This window comes from Podarcis liolepis (assembly GCF_965112155.1).
Source record: "Podarcis liolepis genome assembly, chromosome: 17".
Taxonomy (NCBI): domain Eukaryota; kingdom Metazoa; phylum Chordata; class Lepidosauria; order Squamata; family Lacertidae; genus Podarcis; species Podarcis liolepis.
Window position 1 is genome coordinate 5,197,349 of NC_139571.1, and position 20,877 is coordinate 5,218,225.

The 20,877-nt window shown below is 45.0% G+C and overlaps 1 protein-coding gene and 1 long non-coding RNA gene across 7 annotated transcripts in view; one reads left to right on the forward strand and one right to left on the reverse strand.

Annotated features, from left to right (window-relative positions):
- Positions 1-14,863, reverse strand: part of ALAS2 (5'-aminolevulinate synthase 2) — a 31,207-nt gene extending 16,344 nt beyond the window's left edge. For 2 of the 6 annotated variants that reach the window (XM_083483011.1, XM_083483010.1), the window contains exons 1-2: positions 14,675-14,701; positions 13,820-13,942 (exon numbers count right to left, since the gene is read on the reverse strand). Coding sequence is in view for 2 of the 6 variants with exons in the window: in XM_083483009.1 (XP_083339135.1) it covers positions 14,675-14,844 (170 nt within the window). In the remaining 4 variants the exon portion in view is untranslated. Of the gene's footprint in view, positions 1-13,819; positions 13,943-14,128 lie in introns of all 6 variants that reach the window. The other 4 variants (XR_014520781.1, XM_083483008.1, XM_083483012.1 and 1 more) reach the window with 3 other exon arrangements.
- A 1,314-nt stretch (positions 14,864-16,177) lies between these two features.
- Positions 16,178-16,845, forward strand: LOC310696162. The gene is made up of 3 exons (XR_014520456.1): positions 16,178-16,252; positions 16,348-16,493; positions 16,831-16,845. It is a non-coding gene; the product is annotated as an uncharacterized lncRNA (long non-coding RNA).
- The last annotated feature ends 4,032 nt before the right edge of the window (positions 16,846-20,877 follow it).

Here is a 20,877-nt window from a genome sequence, read left to right on the forward strand (position 1 = left end):
GGGCACTGTAGTCCGTTAAGGATTGCAGGTGATTGTAACTGTGTGAGGGGGTAAACTGCAGTGCCCAGAATTCTTTTGGGGGAAAGAATGCACTTTGAATTCACTTTATAGTCTGTGCACATCCATGGCCAAACGAAACATCCATCCCAGCACTTAGGCAAATGCAGGTGATTTAAGAGTACTACTTTGTGAGGAAAGGGAACTCCATTTCCCCCTTTTCTCTCGCTTCATTCTCTTTTCTTCTTTCCGCCTTCCTCCTGCACTGTTGGAATATTGGCTGAAAGCTCCTTGCATATGGGGTCCTGAATTCTTTTTCTCTTTTTGCTTTCATTGCTCTGATGACTCTCACAGTAGTTTTTTTCCATTAATGCTAATAGAACAATTTCAATAATAAAGCCTAGAGAGAGGGTTTTCTCAATCGTGGCCACTTGTATTTAAAATGGTCTCCCCAGAAAAGCTTGCTTGCCACCAACTCTGATAACATGTCAGCACAAAGCAAAGACATTTTCATTTGCCATGGGCAGATGTGGGAAACCACTGGCTGTCCAGATGTAGCTGAATGACAACTCCCATTAATCCTGGCCATTGGATGTGCATTCTGGAGCTGATGGGAGTTCAGTAACATCTGGAGGGCCCAGCTTTCCCCACACCTCGCCTAGGGCATTCCAGCATGCTGAGACGAGCTAGATTTTGTGTTTTTATGCCTTCTATTGAACTTGATTACTTTGTTATAGTCTACTGGTTTTGCAATTTTATTGTTTGAAGTTTGCATTTTTCCGTGTGTGGTTTTTAAGTGAATGTTGCCCTGAGAGCCTACATCTATCAAACAAACAAAATCAACTATTATTCTCACAAGAAGGCCTTCTCACTCACTCAGAAAAAAATTGTCTGTTTGTTGCATGCACTTTTTTTCAAGTAACCTTAAGGCTCTAGCTTCCTTTTAGACCACATGAGATCAGCATTAACTCTCCAGAGCAGGGAGCGCCCTTTAATTAACCTTCAACCATCTCCCTTCTTAGCACCCCTAAGGCCACCAAGTTGAGCACTGAAACATGTCATTGAGAGCTATCTTTTCAAGGTAGCAATGATTTTTTAAATAATAATAGAAAATAACCAGCTGCCTGACTGGCACACAAGCAGATACACACCCACAGTGTAATATAAAAAGTGACAAGCTAAATCCACTAAATGAGGATGAAGAATGCCTTTTAGTTGCTAGTGCATCTACAAAAATAGAGGAAATATACATTTGTGCAGCATATAATTCAGGAAGGCAGCCATGTTTAATCTGAATGATGTGTCGTTAGAAAAACAGTCATGTAACGTGAACAATCTGGTCAGCAGGCTTTTTTGTTCCTGTGAAGAGGTGTGGTCCTGGCTTAGGGCAGATCTACCCTGTCCAACAAACACAGCCACTGTGTGTATACTGGTGTCACACCACTGATTCAGTGCTCAGAGTGGACGCCATGCAGTGGCGTAGCGTGGGTTGTCAGCACCCAGGGCAAGGCAAGTAATTTGCGCCCCCTAACCCGTGGATTTTAGTAGGGGCAGAGAGCTGTGAGTGCGAGCGTCCCCCCCAGATGTTGTGCCCAGTGCGGCCGGCCCCCCTGCACCCCCCATGCTACGCCACTGACGCCATGCACGTCTCGACACATGTCTGGGAACCCCGGCCATGTCAGAGTTCCCAGACATGTGCATGTAAGTGGATGCCTTCCTAGCTTCCCTTGCTTTAAGTCCAGGATGGGGATCCTGTGGCCCTCCAGATGTTCTTGGGCTCCCAGCCCCATCACCCCTGACCATTGGCCATGCTGACTGGGTCTTGCCCATGCTGAGGCTGGAGTCCAACATCTGGGAAGCCACAGACATACTGAAATATACTCAGAGTCGCAAAATGATTTCATGCTCTTTATTCAGCTCATAGTGGTAAGGAGGAATGAAAGAAAGTCCCCTCAAAGTATCTGCTTTATATACATTATTTACACAATGGGCTGCACATGATTGGCTAATTCTGGAATTCTACTGTAAGCCAATCAGGTTGTGGATTCACTTATATCTGGAGCATGATTGGGTGGTTCCTGCCAACCAATCATACTGCTGCATTGTTCTAGGACCAATCAGACTGCTGCATTCTGAATCCTATTGTTCTAGGACCAATCAGACTGCTGCAGTTTGGATCCTATTCAACTCAGTACATAACACATAACCAATTGTAATAGCTGTGCAAAGTGTAGAGCTGCCCTTAGAAAGGTCACCAGATACATTTCTATCCCATGTCCTTAATTTTCACGATCTCTTACTTACCCTTGAATACAAACTTAATTCGTTCTGGAAGTCTGTTCTTAAACCAAAGCGTTCTTAAACCGAGGTGTGTTTTCCCTACTGAGGCCTCCCACCGCCAGTGCCCTTCCACCATTCGGCTTCCGTTCGTCTTCCAAGGAAAAGTTTGCTAGCTGGAACACCTACTTCCGGTTTTGCGGAGTTCGTTGCCTGAATAGTTCGTTAACAGGACTGTTTGTAGACTGAGATACCACTGTATTGCTAAATCTTTGTATTAGTTGAGGTTATATTATTGGACGTCCCTGGGAAGAGGGGATGATTGTTAAACCGCTCTGAGAACTGTAGCTCTGGGAGGGGAGCAAGGGTCCCCTAAGAACTTTCCTGAACTTTCTTAGGGTTTGGGACGCGGGTGGCGCTGTGGCTTAAACCACAGAGCCTAGGACTTGCCGACCAGAAGGTCGGCGGTTCGAATCCCCGCGACGGGGTGAGCTCCCGCTGCTCGGTCCCTGCTCCTGCCAACCTGGCAGTTCAAAAGCACGTCAAAGTGCAAGTAGATAAATAGGTACCGCTCCAGCGGGAAGGTAAACGGTATTTCCGTCCACTGCTCTGGTTCACCAGAAGCAGCTTAGTCATGCTGGCCACATGACCCGGAAGCTGTAAGCCGGCTCCCTCAGCCAGTAAAGTGAGATGAGCGTCGCAACCCCAGAGTCGGCCACGACTGGACCTAATGGTCAGGGGTCCCTTTACCTTTAATAACTTTCAACACCCTTAACAAATTACAGTTTCCAGGATGCTTTGGGGATATCATGACTGTTTAAGGTGGGGTCTATAACTAGCTTCACTGTGGTTCCACAAAGGGAGATGACACTGGCAGTAGGACTGAGAAAAACCCACGGTGTGTCTACAAATGTACCACCTGAACCTCTTTGCAAGTTTACTCAAAAGTAAATTGTAGGGTGTAGCTGCATTAACTCCTCTGCCTTAAGGAGCGCTTGTGAATGGTCGTTCTGGGAGTAGCAGAGAGACCAGCTGCTGCAAAACATGACAAGCTTCCTGTCCCTTGGATAATTGCACAGCAGAGGGAGTTTTCGGCAGGTGCAGACTTTTCTACCCCTGCAGCACTCAGTGCAACAGGACAATCACAACACACAAGGCAGGGCATCCTGCAGAGCAGGTCTGATCTAAGAGGCATTTTCTGCTTCAAAGAGAACAATTTTCCAGATTCCCAAGGGGTCAGAAGGAATCAGGGGAGAAACCCACAGGGAAAGAGAGAAAAGAGAGCGCCACGCAAGAGGGCCCAGGAAATTAGGGGCTGAAACTCAGACAATATGTGGCTCCATCTTGGGAAGGAAACGTACTCCTAAAAGAGACCACAGGAGATGCAGGTGGTTCGTGAAAGAACTTGGCTATTTTGTCACTTTTTCTTCTCTCACTTTGCCTTTGAGAGCTAGGTGACAGGCAGAAATTCTGTGGTTCTATAAATTCAGCTTCCTCCAGCATGGAGAATCTACTGAATTTCTGTCTGCAGTAATGAAACATGTCTCTCCCATATCAGTCTCTACAGCCACAGCAGCTGCTGTAACTCTCCTGTAACCCCAAAGGCACACTATTTCATTGTCTCCCAGGACAGACGGATGCCAGTCATATAAATGATAAGGACAGAGGGTCTGTGTTAGGAGAAAGAAAGTGAGGAGGCAATGGCATTACAGTGGTACCTTGGGTTACATACGCTTCAGGTTACATATGCTTCAGGTTACAGACTCCGCTAACCCAGAAATATTACCTCGGGTTAAGAAATTTGCTTCAGGATGAGAACAGAAATCAGGCTCCGGCAGCGCAGTGGCAGCAGGAGGCCCCATTAGCTAAAGTGGTGCTTCAGGTTGAGAACAGTTTCAGGTTAAGAACAGACCTCTGGAACGAATTAAGTACTTAACCCGAGGTACCACTGTAGTGTGAATGCAGAGTTAGATGGGGTCGCCAACAAGTGGGGGTGGATGTATTCGTTCACTTGAGATCTCTAGGCTGGGCATACACTGTACCTTTGAGAGAAAGAATGTGCTTTGAATGTGCTTCAGAGTCATAGCCTTTCGCATGTGTTCATTCATAAGTCTGTTCCTTTCCCTCTCTGTGTCATGCTGCTGAAAATTACAAACCACATTAAAATGTGCATTGTTTCTACAAGTTATCCTAAACTCTGTCCCCGCCACCCTTGTATGCATATTCTTTTTGTTTTGTTGTGGTGGCGGTTTGGAGCAGAGAACTGCGTCACAAAATTTGGAGAATTGTCAATACGAAAAGGATAACCATGTTTTGACCCCGGAAGTGCAACTCAGGTCTGTCAGCTTAAAAATGTGGAGCAATCAGAATCCTTGAGTGTCCCTATGAAGGCAGTTTTTTTTGTGTGTGTGTGTGTGTGTGTGTGTGTGTGTGTGTGTGTGTAATTGTCCAGTAGCACCTTAGAGACCAACTAAGTTTGTTCTTGGTACAGTGGTACCTCAGGTTACATACGCTTCAGGTTACAGACTCCTCTAACCCAGAAATATTAAGAACTTTGCTTCAGGATGAGAACAGAAATCGTGCGGTGGCGGCGCGGTGGCAGTGGGAGGCCCCATTAGCTAAAGTGGTGCTTCAGGTTAAGAATGGTTAAGAACGGACCTCCGGAACAAATTAAGTACTTAAACTGAGGTACCACTGTATAAGCTTTCGTATGCATGCACACTTCTTCAGATACACTGAAACAGAAGTCAGCAGAACCTCATACATAGTGAGAGGGTGGATTGGGGTGAGGTTTTTCTCAGGAGGGTAGTAGGAGATGGGTGATAGACTCAATGGGTATGGGCATGAACACAAAAGCACACGAAGAACAAACTTAGTTGGTCTCTAAGGTGCTACTGAACTATATATATATATATATATATATATATATTTGTTTTCGTAGATTTTCACGGGTACAGGAATGCAGGTTTTGGTGTCCTCGGGTGTCTTCCCGTGTAAAAGTTGGGGTGTCTAGGCGACGTTTCGACGAGGTCTCACTCGTCATCTTCAGGCTGGTGCTTTCGGCTTCTTGTTACTGGAACAGAGCGGGATCTCAGTGTTTGAGTTCCTATAAATACTGTAGAGGGGTGTGGTGTATTGCCTCAAAAGTTCTGGGCAGAGGGGAAGTTCCCAGGCTAGTGTTCTTTTCTTCTTTTGTTCCTTAATTACTTGAGGGATATCTTGAGTGATTACTTGAGTGATATTCTGAGTACCACTTAGGTGGGTCATTGGGTGTGGATTAGTTGCTAAAGCCTTCGTGTCTTGACCTCTTGAATTTGTGAAGAGTTTTTCTGGGAAGATGGCTGTACTGCACTTAGTTGTGCTTTGGCTTGGCTTCGTGTATAGGGGCGAGCTGTGGTTTTGTGCCCTGTGCCAGCCAGATCTGTGTAGGGATTGCAGGGGGGTGCAGCATCCGGAGGTGCCACTATGGTTTGGTTACTGGATGGTGTCTGTAATTTATCTGTGGAGAGGGTCTGGGTTTGGGTCTGGTGTGGTTGATTGGTGGTGGCGTTCTGTGTGCCTCTGGATCTGGTGTCGGTTTTTGTGGGGAGGGCTAATTTCCAGATGTCTGGCAGGCGGGACGTGTCGTCACGCTTGTTCATGTTGTGAGGGTGTTTCTCTATCTCGATGGCTTCCATGATTATTCTCTTGTGGTGATGTTCCATGTTAAAGAGCAATTTGGAATCTGCAAAATTAATTTCGTGTCCTGTTTCTTTCATGTGTTGGAAAAGAGAGGAAGATTTTTCTTCTTTTTTGACGGCATTCTTGTGTTCTGCGATACGTGCATTTATTCGTCTGTTTGTTTGTCCAATGTACGTGGCTGGGCAGACTTTGCAGGGTATTTCATAGACCCCTTGGTTTTCCAACTGGATTTTATCTTTGGGGTTTCTGAGGATATTGGCTATTTTTTGGTTGGTGCAAAAGGCTGTTTTGATATTGTGTTTATGGAGGATTTTGCTAATTTTATCTGTAGTGCCCTTGATATAAGGAAGGAGGGCCATGCCATTGTTTTCTTCTGTGTCTTGGTTTTTGGGGGGTGTTTCTTTTTGGATAAGCTTCGTAACCCTGTTTTGCTGGTATCCATTGGCGATTAACACATTTGAGAGATTCTGTAACTCAGTTGTCAAGTGGTCTTTGTCAGTCAGGCGTTTGGTTCTGGAGATGAGGGTCTTGGCTACGGAGTTTATTTGTGCAGGGTGGTGGTGTGATTGAGCATGTAAGTAGCGGTTGGTGTGTGTTTTTTTCCGGTAGATAGTGTGTCCTAGGGAGCCATCAGGTTTTTTGTAGATTAGGACGTCAAGGAAGGGAAGCTGGTTGTTGGCTTCTATTTCCATAGTGAATTGTATTTTGGGGTGTAGGCTGTTGAGATGTGTGAGGAAGCTATCTAGTTTTTCTTTCCCGTGTGGCCAAATTACAAAGGTGTCGTCAACATATCTGAGCCAAAGTTTGGGTTTGTGTTCTGACTTGTCTAAAGCATTGGTTTCAAAGTGTTCCATGTACAGATTTGCGATGACCGGTGAGAGGGGTGATCCCATAGGTGCTCCTTCTATCTGTTTGTATCTTTGTCCATTGTGGATGAAGTACGTGTTGGTTAGGCAGTGGTTGGTCAGGTCCAGGATGTATTCGGGGGGATTGTATTTGTTTTGAATGGCTGTCAAGGCTTCATTAATGGGCACTTGTGTGAAGAGAGATACAACATCGAAGCTCACAAGTAGGTCATCGGGATGTAGGTTTTGCTTCTTTATTGTTTCTACAATGGCATGGCCCTCCTTCCTTATATCAAGGGCACTACAGATAAAATTAGCAAAATCCTCCATAAACACAATATCAAAACAGCCTTTTGCACCAACCAAAAAATAGCCAATATCCTCAGAAACCCCAAAGATAAAATCCAGTTGGAAAACCAAGGGGTCTATGAAATACCCTGCAAAGTCTGCCCAGCCACGTACATTGGACAAACAAACAGACGAATAAATGCACGTATCGCAGAACACAAGAATGCCGTCAAAAAAGAAGAAAAATCTTCCTCTCTTTTCCAACACATGAAAGAAACAGGACACGAAATTAATTTTGCAGATTCCAAATTGCTCTTTAACATGGAACATCACCACAAGAGAATAATCATGGAAGCCATCGAGATAGAGAAACACCCTCACAACATGAACAAGCGTGACGACACGTCCCGCCTGCCAGACATCTGGAAATTAGCCCTCCCCACAAAAACCGACACCAGATCCAGAGGCACACAGAACGCCACCACCAATCAACCACACCAGACCCAAACCCAGACCCTCTCCACAGATAAATTACAGACACCATCCAGTAACCAAACCATAGTGGCACCTCCGGATGCTGCACCCCCCTGCAATCCCTACACAGATCTGGCTGGCACAGGGCACAAAACCACAGCTCGCCCCTATACACGAAGCCAAGCCAAAGCACAACTAAGTGCAGTACAGCCATCTTCCCAGAAAAACTCTTCACAAATTCAAGAGGTCAAGACACGAAGGCTTTAGCAACTAATCCACACCCAATGACCCACCTAAGTGGTACTCAGAATATCACTCAAGTAATCACTCAAGATATCCCTCAAGTAATTAAGGAACAAAAGAAGAAAAGAACACTAGCCTGGGAACTTCCCCTCTGCCCAGAACTTTTGAGGCAATACACCACACCCCTCTACAGTATTTATAGGAACTCAAACACTGAGATCCCGCTCTGTTCCAGTAACAAGAAGCCGAAAGCACCAGCCTGAAGATGACGAGTGAGACCTCGTCGAAACGTCGCCTAGACACCCCAACTTTTACACGGGAAGACACCCGAGGACACCAAAACCTGCATATATATATATATATATATATATATATATAAAAACTGTGTCAGACCAACACGGCAACCTACCTGAATCTAGAACCTATGAAGGCAGTATCTGTTTGCTCCCACTTATTCCCTGCTTGTATTTCCAATGGGAACAAATATTGCCAAGGCACCCATTTTGCCAGTGCGCTCTCATCTAAAGGGATGCCGGTCGTGCTGTAGTCTAAACCACTGAGCCTAACGCTTGCCGATCAGAAATGCGGTGGTTCGAATCCCCACGACAGGGTGAGCTCCCCCGCATTCCTTGTCCCTGCTCCTGCCAACCTAGCAGTTCGAAAGCATGTCAAAGTGCAGCAAGTAGATAAATAGGTACTGCTCCCGCGGGAAGGTAAACAGCGTTTCTGCGCGCTGCTCTGGTTTTGCCAGAAGCGGCTTAATCATGCTGGCCACATGACCTGGAAAAACTGTCTGCGGACAAACGTTGGCTCCCTCGGCGAAAAAAGCGAGATGAGCGCCGCAATCCCAGAGTCGTTCAAAACTGGACTTAACAGGTCAGGGGTCCTTTACCTTTACTTCTTATCTAAAGATAGCACTGCCAACGGAACCTCTTACCACTCGGGGAAGTGGGGAGGGTGCAACAGTCATTGTGTGAAACTGTGACTGCAAGTGGTGTTAAGTGAGCGCAACATTAGGGAGTGTGGGCAGTTATCCTGGATTAATAAATATGGGATAAAACGGCTCCTGCGTTTTGTACGTGTGTCATCAGAGAAATGAAAAACTAGAGCAATGGCCCATTTGACATGGAGCTCAGGCATGGGAAGGGTGTGCAAGTATGTTGGGAGCTGATAACTCCCTCTTGAGTTTAATCTGACTTGTAAAAGATACACCCTAGGCCAGCTCGGATGATTAAAACTAAAGAACTCAAGATGCAGAGCTGCATCTTGGTCCTTAAGGGTGCATGCAAAAGATAAGGCTTGGTTCCTGGAAAATAGAGAAAACTGCCCATCACCTGCTCCAGTCCTCCCTGATGTGGAGCCAGATTGAAAATTGCCTCCCCCCGAAGATTTCCTCCAAGTTCCAGTGCTTCTTCAAATTATATACGCCAGTAACACTTTTTAAAAATACAGTATATTAGAACCAAACCACTGAACCACAATCTTTCTCTTGTATTCTCTGTTTTGAAAACTTTGGGTCTCTGGAATATAGAGTCAACAAAGGTCCGTATAGTTAAAGCTATGGTTTTCCCAGTAGTGATATATGGAAGTGAGAGCTGGAGCATAAAGAAGGCTGATCGCCGAAGAATTGATGCTTTTGAATGATGGTGCTGGAGGAGACTCTTGAGAGTCCCATGGATTGCAAGAAGATCAAACCTATCCATTCTGAAGGAAATCAGCCCTGAGTGCTCACTGGAAGGACAGATCCTGAAGCTGAGGCTCCAATACTTTGGCCACCTCATGAGAAGAGAAGACTCCCTGGAAAAGACCCTGATATTGGGAAAGATGGAGGGCACAAGGAGAAGGGGACGACAGAGGACGAGATGGTTGGACAGTGTTGTTGAAGCTACCAACATGAGTTTGACCAAACTGCGGGAGGCAGTGGAAGACAGGAGTGCCTGGCGTGCTCTGGTCCATGGGGTCACGAAGAGTCAGACACGACTAAACGACTAAACAACGACAACAAATATAGAGTCTATATCACTGTCCTCCAACTTGGTGCTCCCCTCCAGATGTCTGTAGATCAAGGATGAGGAATGTGTAGCTCCCCAAATATTGTTGGACTACAATTCCCATCGTCTCTGTCCATCGGGCCATGCTGGCTGGGACTGAGGGGAGCTGGAGTCCAACAGCATCTGGAGGGCACCAGGTTGGGGAAGGCTGGTCTGTATCCACAGCAGGATACAGACCACTGAAAAGAGCGTTCCAAAATATTAACTGGACATCCACAGTCCATCACACACGCAATCAGTTTTGTTGTGTGTAGCAGCTTTTGTTGAGTTGCCCTAGTGGGAATTGTATGTTTGAATTCCCCACCTCATTATAAGAAATCTCCTCAAACATCGGGGGCTCCCCCACCAACAACAAAACAAAACATAACAAAACATAACAAAACATGGAGGTGAAATAGAGCTTTCCCACTGGCTAAAGTAGCAGCAACTTTCCCAGCAGCTAGAAGTGCAGATGTTAGCAAAAGATAATGTTTGTGTCCATTCTGCAAAAACATCACCTGCTAAGTTCTGCACATGGAGCTTCCCCTAAAGGCAGAAGAGCATGATAGGGGGTTGCTGCCTTTTTTCTGGTCACTGGGCAATGCTTGGGAGAATTGCGACACGATTCCCTGAATTAGTAAAGTGCAGCCAAAGCAGTCCACTGTTGCAAAGTGAACTGTACAAAGCTACGGAAGACTCTCAACTGAGTGTAAATATCACAGGCTACAAATCAGAGGTAGAACATGAGGAGAAGGAAGGAAGTAAGCAAATGCACAGATGCACTCTCTATTCTGCAAAACTCTCCAAAATCATGCAGCGCAATCTGCAAGCACCTTTGAAAACAAAACAGGAAGCCAGATGGGAACTATGCTTGCTTTTTATCTAGCCATTGTACTTTGTGCCAAGGGGAAAAGGAGTGAAGAGAGTAGGAGTTAAAGACAAGGAATAGTCCAAGGACAGGCCAGTTCATGGAATGGAGTGTAGGTGGGAGAGGAAGAATAAGATACGAATTCATTGCATCAAAATTCACTTTAAATGTTAGTTTAAAATATGTCCTGCTATTGAGAGTTGCCTTTTCTGATACTATTCCCTGCTAGGGTTGCCTAAAGAAAAGAAAAGAAAAGAAAAGAAAAGAAAAGAAAAGGGAAGAGCTGTTTGGCAGTGGAACCAACTCCCTTGGGAGATGGTGCACTCTTCTTCCTTGGAGGTTTTTAAGCAGAGGTTGGATGGCTGTCTGTCCAGGAAGCTTTGGTTGAGATTCCTGTATTGCAGGGGGTTGGACTAGATGACCCTTGTGGGTCCCTTGCAACTCTACAATTCTATGATTCTTTGACAGGGTCCAATACAGAATGTTTTCTGACTCTCATGCAGCCCTTAAAGATGCAGGCCCTTGGCCCTTAAAAAGGTGGCGGCCTGATTCTCTGCGCAGGTCTTGCAGCACACAAACCCCAAGCATAAAATGCAGTGTTCACAACACAGACTAGACAGTAGGAAAGAGTGCAGAGCATGATGGGGTGTGTTAAAACACTAGAAGATAGGTTACCAAAGACATTTCCACAAACACACACATTATTATTATTATGTTTCTGAGCACAATTCAAAGTGTTGGTGCTGACCTTTAAAGCCCTAAACAGCCTTGGCCCAGTAGACCTGAAGGAGCGTCTCCACCCCCATCGTTCTACCTGGACACTGAGGTCCAGCGCCGAGGGCCTTCTGGCGGTTCCCTCACTGCGAGAAGTGAGGTTACAGGGAACCAGGCAGAGGGCCTTCTCAGTAGTGGCGCCCGCCCTGTGGAACACCCTCCCACCAGATGTCAAGGAAATAAACAGCTACCTGACATTTAGAAGACATCTGAAGGCAGCCCTGTTCAGGGAAGTTTTTAATGTGTGACATTTTGATGTATTTTTAGTCTTTGTTGGAAGCTGCCCAGAGTGGCTTGGGAAACCAGCCAGATGGGTGGGGTACAAATAATAAATTACTATTATTACTATTATTATTATTATTACTATTATTACCCGTCTTTTACCCTAAGGTCCCAGGCCAGGTTAGAACATTAAAACACAACATTGCAATATTAAAAACAGCTTACAACAGCTTATGATTACAGAAATAAAGTAGCTCCTAAAAATGTACACCCCAAGTGTTGAAACTGTGGGCAAAGAGGCATTAAAAATGCCTGTTTACCAACCTTTAAACTGGCCATTGTAGCCATGCCTTTAATAGAGGCCTGATTAGCAGTTAATACGGCTTATGTGCACCTCACAATAATTTCTGCACGCTGATTCCCGAAGATTCGGCTGCAGTTAAAAGCGTCAGGATTTTTTCCTGGTCAGATGGCAAGTCTCCCCATTTACACTATTTGTTGCACATGGGAATGTTTGTACTTGATGACGACGACAACAACATCAGTAGCAACAACTCAATTGAAAAACCTGAATGTACATTTTCACAGTCAGGATTTTATATTTGCGTGGCAATTCTGGGAGATGTTATTTATTTATTAAGTATTTTTTACTTGGCCCCCCACTTTCTACTGAAAAGGCGCTCAAGGCACCAATCAGTAATAAGAGCAACACAAAAATACAATGCAGCATATCATAGAGACGATCATAAAATGGCAGCACATGCTGAACACAGCAATTGGCCAGTATTTTCCCTGCAGGGCAGGTGAGCAGTGATAGAGCCTCGGAAGCCATTTCATAGCAGTGATGCCTCAGTCCCAAAGACCCTCTCCCATGTCCTCACATGTCTCACTTCAGCCAGTGGGGAGACATGCGGCAAGGCTTCCACTCTTGCTCCAGATGGCCAGGTTGTGACATTTTGGAAAAGGTGGTCCATAACAGTCTGGGGCCGAGGCATGTTCATTGGGGATCACCTTTCCCCAATATGTGGCTTCAGGGCTTTAAAAATCAGAATTTGTGCTTTGACTTGGGCTTGGAGACAAATTGCTAGCTTATGAAGTAGCAATGAGCCTGGAATAATAATAAGATGCCAAAAATGTGCATATATATATATTGGCATCATGTGTGAAAATGAACTATTAGAAAGAGACAGGGATATTTCATAATATACAGTGGTACCTCGGGTTACAAATGCTTCAGGCTACAGACGCTTCAAGTTACAGACTCCGCTAACCCAGAAATAGAACCTCGGGTTAAGAACTTTGCTTCAGGATAAGAACAGAAATCGTGCGGCAGTGGCAGCGGGAGGCCCCATTAGCTAAAGTGGTACCTCAGGTTAAGAACAGTTTCAGGTTAAGAATGGACCTCTGGAATGAATTTAGTTCTTATCCTGAGGTGCCACTGTAAATGGGTTGGGAGGGGAATGAAGGTTAATTTCATAAGGTGAAATAGTGCGTCAACGGGCTGCTTTTGATGCTTTTAAGATGCACTGAGACTAGGAGCCAAGCTGTGCATTGCATATCAGATATGTGTACCAATCTCCCGACATTTTTGTTTTAATTAAAACTAAGTGCTGAAAGCTGTGATCCCAAGAGGAATGGCAGGGGTAAAGGATTCCTTACCCCTTCCCCTACTATTTATTTCCTGATCAAAACTGCCTCCATCCAGCTGTTTTTCTATTTGCACAGGAAAAGATACTGGTACCCATATATTTGCAGTGGGGCATCAGCATAGAAACCAAGTCCTAAGGGCTGAGGTCCCTTTGCCCCCCTAAAATATTTGAGGGGGCCATCTCCCCAAAAGTTAAGGGACATTATCATTCAAATGGTGTGAAATTATACCTCCCCCCCCCCAATATTTTATTTAAATTGGCACGCCTGGGCATGAGAAAGCAGCTGTGAAGCAACTTAGGGTGGAAAAATAGCTAGTTTTTTATAGTTAGCAGCATCCTTGTAGCTGTTTTTCAGAGACCATTACATGCCTCTGCTATATAATGTCTGGTTTCTCCCTAAAGGAGAAACAGTTTAGTTATGCAGAATAAAATAAAAATAAAATGAAATAGGAAAAGATCAACCACTCTTACCTCCTGGATGGCAACTACCATTTTTCAGGACACCTCTTCGAGAAAGGTTTGAAGACTGCTGGGCCAATGAAGATTCCCAACTTTTGAAGCCACCGTTCTAGTTGTCCCTTTGATAGCACTGATCTAAGCGAGGATAGGGGACGTGGTACCCTCCAGATCAATGTTGAACTCCAACTCCCATTAACCTTAGCCAGCATGGCCCATGTTCAGTAATGATGGGAGTTGTAGTCCAACAAAATAATGGGATGGTTACAGGCTCCTCATCTCTATTTTACAGCCATAAACAGATTACAGTGTTGAGCTCCATACCTTGCAAAGCTTTGCCTGTTGTTTCCTGGAAATCAAGTCTCAAAAGCAAGGTAGACTGCTTGTTTCCCAGCTAGTTGGTAGCCTTGAGGCCAATGCAGTACCCCAATTCCCTTCTTCATTTTTGGATATTTAGTGGAGAAGGGAGACAGCCAACACTCCTCTGAGAGCCCTGCATCAACCTTAGGGGCTTCCAGTCACTGGTCCTTAATTTAGGTGATAGGGTGGAGAGAAAAGAAATGAACACCAACAGGTAAAACGCTGTGTGCACACTAAAAAGCACATTCAATGGACATTATTTCCCTCAAAGAATTCTGTGAAATGTAGTTTACCCCCTCACGGAATTACAATTCGCAGGAGTCCTTAACAAACTACGGTGTCCAGAATTCTTTGAGAGAAAAAGGTGCTTCGAATGTGCTTTCGCAGTTTAGTATGCTCACAGCCAAAGAGCCGCCTCCGTTTTTATCTGTTTTCATATTCAATGAGAGGTAGAAGAGAGAGAAAATAAAATCCCAAAGAGTCCCGTTCCCCCCAGCCCTTTCTTCCTACCTGTTGACCTGCACTGAAGTCGAACAACTTCTGAGCAGTCTAGTTTGAGAGCTGAGAAGTCCCCTTGGATCTGCCTCTCCCCACCCACCAGCTGAAGGCAGAGATAAGGCAAGTTCATGGCTGAGGAGGAGATACGGAGATACGGGGAGAGAGAGAGGGGTGTCAGCCATGTCACAGGGCCAGGGCAGACTTCTATAGGGAAACTTCAGTGGCGCAGAAAAATATAGCAGCTGTGGCCTGCCTCCTGCGCCTTTTAGCAGAGATTTAATACCCAGGAACCAGTAAGCGACATTTTTCATGTCACTGGGCAAAACACTATCTTTTTTTATTTTTATTTTTTTATAATATTTTATTAGATTTTATCAATAAAAAAGTTTAGAGAGCACAAAAGACACATACATGACAAATAGAAAAATACAAAAGCACAGAAATACAAAATACAAAATTACAAACATTAAGCACAAAAAGAAGAAAAAACACACATATAAAAGAAAAACAAAATTTCTCTCTTTCTTAATCTCTCTACTTTAAATTAACTTATTTTCCTGACTTCCTCACATCTCCCGTTTTTGTATCCCTTTTAAATTTAGTTCAGCAAATTCATGATCTATTAGTTTGTCCATTTGTTAATCCCCTTATACTTTTTACCTTGTTGCTAGGGCCCCTTGAATTCATTTCAATGTCATCAACATTCAAAAATTTTACAGTATTTCTGCAAATAAATTTTAAATTTCCTCCAATCTTCTTCCACCGACTCTTCTCCCTGGTCCCGGATTCTGCCAGTCATTTCCGCCATCTCCATGTAGTCTATTAGTTGCATCTGCCATTCTTCCAAGGTGGGTAGGTCTTGTGTCTTCCAATGCTTGGCAATAAGAATTCTTGCTGCTGCTGTGGCGTACATAAATAAAGTTCTATCCTTTTTTAACACCAATTGGCCAACAATGCCCAGAAGAAAGGCCTCTGGTTTCTTCGGGAAAGTATATTTAAATACCTTTTTAAGTTCATTATATATCATTTCCCAGAAAGCCTTAATCCTTGGGCACGTCCACCAAAGGTGGTAGAATGAACCTTCAATTTCTTTACATTTCCAACATTTATTATCGGGCAAATGGTATATTTTTGCAAGCTTGACTGGGGTCATGTACCACCTGTACATCATTTTCATAATATTCTCTCTTAAGGCATTACATGCCGTGAATTTAATCCCGGTGGTCCATAACTTCTCCCAGTCAGCAAACATAATGTTATGTCCTATATCTTGTGCCCATTTAATCATCGGGCAAAACACTATCATGTGCTAAGAGAAAAGCAGTTGGCAGGAAAAGTGGAATGGCAGAGGAAAACAGAAGCCGAGTTTCGTTCCTCTTGCCTCCTTTCCACGAAGCAGTTAGGTTGCTTTTGACTCTGGATGTAGTTCACCTGGTGTGGTGCCTCCTTCTTCAGATCATAATATATATTTATTTCCAGGACTTCAACATTTGGCACGCCAGTCCTGCTGCTCAGTGCGGGCCCTCCTGCTCATTCTGCTGAGGGAGTGTCCAATCCTGGCACCCAGTGAAAGGTGGCCATGTTGAAGGGGTGGGGATGTTCTATGTACCAGAGAAATTGGGCCAATGCAATGAGGAACTGAGCAGGATGAGCAAACAGTCTCTTGAGCATTGTGGAGTTTTGAGACCTCTTGTGGGCACCATAGGAGGCCCTGGTGGGCACACTGGTGCCCATGGGCACCACATTGGTGATCCCTAACCTAAGCAAATTCATAGCTGAGGTGATATTTGAATGGAGGACTTTATAGTTCATACATTCCACTACTAATACAGTGGTGCCTCGCAAGACGAAAAGAATCCGTTCTGTGATTCTCTTCGTCTAGCGGTTTTTTCGTCTTGCGAAGCAAGCCCATTGACAGATTAGCGGATTAGCGCTATTAGCGGCTTTTAGCGGCTTATCTGCTGATCGGATCAGCTGATAAGCAGCTTAGCGGCTTAGAAAAAGGGGGGAAAGGAAAAAAAACCCGCAGGAACTCGCAAGACATTTTCGTCTTGCGAAGCAAGCCCATAGGAGATTTGTTTTGCGAAGCACCTCCAAAACGGAAAACTCTTTCGTCTAGCGAGTTTTCCGTCTTGCGAGGCATTCGTCTTGCGGGGCACCACTGTAAGTCTAAATCTTCCACCATCAGTCTGAGTAGCTTACATCTTTTCCTCATTTAAGAAATTATTGAAAATTCATGCTTAGTTTTCTTCATGATCCTTCTTCTTTTTTCTTGATGACCATTTGTCCTGTTACATTGGGAAGACATACGCTTCAGGTTACATACGCTTCAGGTTACAGACTCCGCTAACCCAGGATTAGTGCTTCAGGTTAAGAACTTTGCTTCAGGATGAGACCAGAAATTGTGCTCCAGCGGCGCGGCAGCAGCAGGAAACCCCTTTAGCTAAAGTGGTGCTTCAGGTTAAGAACAGTTTCAGGTTAAGAACGGACTTCTGGAACGAATTAAGTACTTAACCCGAGGTACCACTGTATTCCTCTAGCTGCCTAATTCCTTTTTCCCTTTGTGTTTTATTTGATTGTAAACCTGAGGGCAAAACCACGTCTGTTTTAATATTTGTATGATGCCTGATAAGCACAATATAAATAACGGGTGATAATTTGATGCATCTCTCTCCTCCAGAACACACTTTTCTCCACTCTTTGGCAGGTGCTTCAGGAAGCGATCTTTCTTTCCCTTATATTTTGGAAACCATGAAGTTGGAACTATAAATGAAGAGGGGCCGCCCACAAACACTTTGGTGGCACGCCCTGTGAAATGTGTTTGCTGTGATAGGTGATGACGACAACGGCACCATCTTGAGGAAAAAATGGAGACACGATGCCTTGAAGCAGGGCTTCCTCACCCCAGTCTGCTTTTCCCATCAGTGTTAGCAATGAGATGTTGTGCACACACTTCTGTGTTCTTCCACATAACGTAAGCCACAGTACATAAATATATCCTGCTTCCACTCTGTTGCTTCTTATGAAAAGTTATGTGAGTGCTAGTGGCTTAAAACAGCGATGTTGTTGTCCCCACTCCGTTTCAACCTGCATTTCCACATTGAAGAAGAAGAAGGAGAGTTTGATATCCCGCTTTATCACTACCCTAAGGAGTCTCAAAGCGGCTAACATTCTCCTTGCCCTTCCTCCCCCACAACAAAGACTCTGTGAGGTGAGTGGGGCTGAGAGACTTCACAGAAGTGTGACTGGCCCAAGGTCACCCAGCAGCTGCACGTGGAGGAGCGGGGAAGCAAACCCGGTTCACCAGATTACGAGTCTACCGCTCTTAACCACTACACCACACTGGCTCTTGTTCGGAATGAGAATGCATTATCCTAATGCGCTTTACCTGTTTAATTTCCCTCTGCCTGCACACCGTCCCCCCAAACTTCCGTTCAATAAGCTGTCATCTGCACATATCACTTGGGAAGACAGGGAAACTAATACCACTGTACCGGAAGAAGCAAAGATCGCCAGTGTTGAAGCAATGATGCTTCAACATCAACTTCATTGGGCTGGTCATGTTGTGCGGATGCCCGATTATTGTCTTCCAAAGCAACTACTCTGTTCTGAACTTAAAAATGGAAAGCATAATGCTGGTGGTCAACAAAAGAGGTTTAAAGACTGTCTCAAGGCAAATTTTTAAAAAAATGTAATATAAACACCAACAATTGGGAAACGCTTGCGAGCGCTCCAATTGGAGAACAGCCTTTCCCAAAGGTGTCATGGGCTTTGGAGAAACCTGAACTCAGGATGCAAGGGAGAAACGTGCTTGGAGGAAGACACGCTTGGCAAATCCACACCGTGATCAGCTCCCACCCAGAAACCAACATCCCCACTGTGGAAGGACGTTTGGATCCAGAATTGGTCTCCACAGTTACTTACGGACTTATTGTTAAAACCGTGTCTATGGAAGACAATCTTACTCAGCTACAGGTGATTGTCAAAGAAGAAAAAGACACACTGCACCAAAGAATCTGGGGAACAGTAGTTTACTCCCCACAGAGCTACAATTCTGAGCACCCATAACAAACCACAATTCCCAGGGTTCTTGGGTGGGGGAAAGATATGCTTTAAAGGTACTGTGTGAATGCAGCCTTAGAAAATGCCTACAACTACAGTACTTAATTCGTTTCGGAGGTCTGTTCTTAACCTGAAACTGTACTTAACCTGAAGACCACTTTAGCTAATAGGGCCTCCTGCTGCTGCTGCGCCGCCAGAGCATGATTTCTGTTCTCATCCTGAAGCAAAGTTCTTAACCTGAGATACTATTTCTGGGTTAGCAGAGTCTGTAACCTGAAGTGTATGTAACCTGAGGTACCACTGTATATTATTGCATGTTAAAAGATGTATAGGGACGCGGGTGGCGCTGTGGGTTAAACCACAGAGCCTAGGGCTTGCCGATCAGAAGGTCGGTGGTTCGAATCCTCGCGACAGGGTGAGCTCCTGTTGCTTGGTCCCTGCTCCTGCCAACCTAGCAGTTCGAAAGCACGTCAAAGTGCAAGTAGATAAATAGGTACCGCTCCGGTGGGAAGGTAAACAGCGTTTCCGTGCACTGTTCTGGTTCGCCATAAGCGGCTTAGTCATGCTGGGCACATGACCCGGAAGCTGTACGCCGGCTCCCTCGGCCAATAAAGCGAGATGAGTGCCACAACCCCAGAGTCGGCCACAACTGGACCTAATGGTCAGGGGTCCCTTTACCCTTAAAAGATGTATATTATATTAAAAGATGAGACAGTCTCTTTGCCTGCAGGCTCACAATCTAATCAACACCATGCAGAAGGAAAAAGGAATCGAGAGGGAAGAAGGTTCATCTCCCCACCACTGCTGCCACTTCCTAGAAGAACGAACTGGACCACTTCAGACTACAGCTTAGGGAATAAACACACACACACAAACAACAACAACAACAAAAACCCACAAAGAGAAAGAGAAATCTAACACATCATCAAGGACAAAGATTTGGTCACCTAGACCATTGACTTATTTGCTGCTTTTCTATGTGGAGTTAATAATAATAATAATAATAATAATAATAATAATAATAATAATAACAACAACAACAACTCAAAGCATTCAAAGTTGTGGATCTCATCCTCCTGCAGTCAGCCCATTCCAGCAGCTGCTGTAAATTTGGAAAGAGTGTTTTGTGTTTGCATCAGGTGACAAGCAAGTTCTATCTGCGATTATTAATCTGTTATCCTGGCTAATTTGTCACTTTGTACGGTCCAAAGGGGTGATGAGCTTGCAGGTGTGAACCAGACCCTGGTGGGCTGCCGTACTAATATGCTTGCAGTTCCACTTTCCAACACATGGTGGAAGTAGGTTACCAGAGAAGCTCCCCCTCTCAGCCAGGGCCTCCCCAAACAATTATTCAGCTGACATATTTTTTATTATTACCTGTGATGATTTAATCTATGGCGGTGACTCATTTGCTCTTGGAAGTTGCTGCTTGAAGTTGCTGCAGTGATCCAATTAGCAATAGCGCATGCCTGAAAAGGGCCTCCTCTGCTCTCCACCCCCATTCAGAACTAGGCAATCCCACTGGGGCAATTTCCTCTTCCAAAAGGTGTCAAGTTGGATTGGCGGGGCTTCTGTGATGCCTGTGCTGGTCCCCAAGTGCTTGGCGGCAGAGCCGTAGCTACAGGAGGGCTAGCTGGGTTTTTTTACCCTGGGCGAAGCCTCCAGAGGCTCCCAGCCTGCGGGTGTGTGTGTGTGTGCAAATGTGAGTTGTGGGGTGCCAAAACAAAATCTAGTTTTGCCCCTGCTTGGGGGTTCCCAAGGGATGAAGGCATACATTGTGTGATATGGAGCAGTTCACTAGGAAATGCATCCATTTCCTGAGACAGTAGCCTCACTCTGCCTAATAGCAGAGCAGAGCCTGATGCCACGGTCCTGCTGTGTCTCCTCTAGCTGCTTCAGGTTCCCCTTTCCAGCCCCAGTCTTCCTTGACACTGGATTTTTCTTCTTCTAAATTTGCTTGTATTCATAGATGCAGTTACTGTTGTTCTATTTATTTGCCGCTTACTGCAAACAAAAGCCAGTCGTGCCCTTTTCCAGAATACAGTGGTACCTCAGGTTACATATGCTTCAGGTTACAGACTCTGCTAACCCAAAAATATTACCTTGGGTTAAGAACTTTGCTTCAGGAGGAGAACAGAAATCGTGCTCTAGCG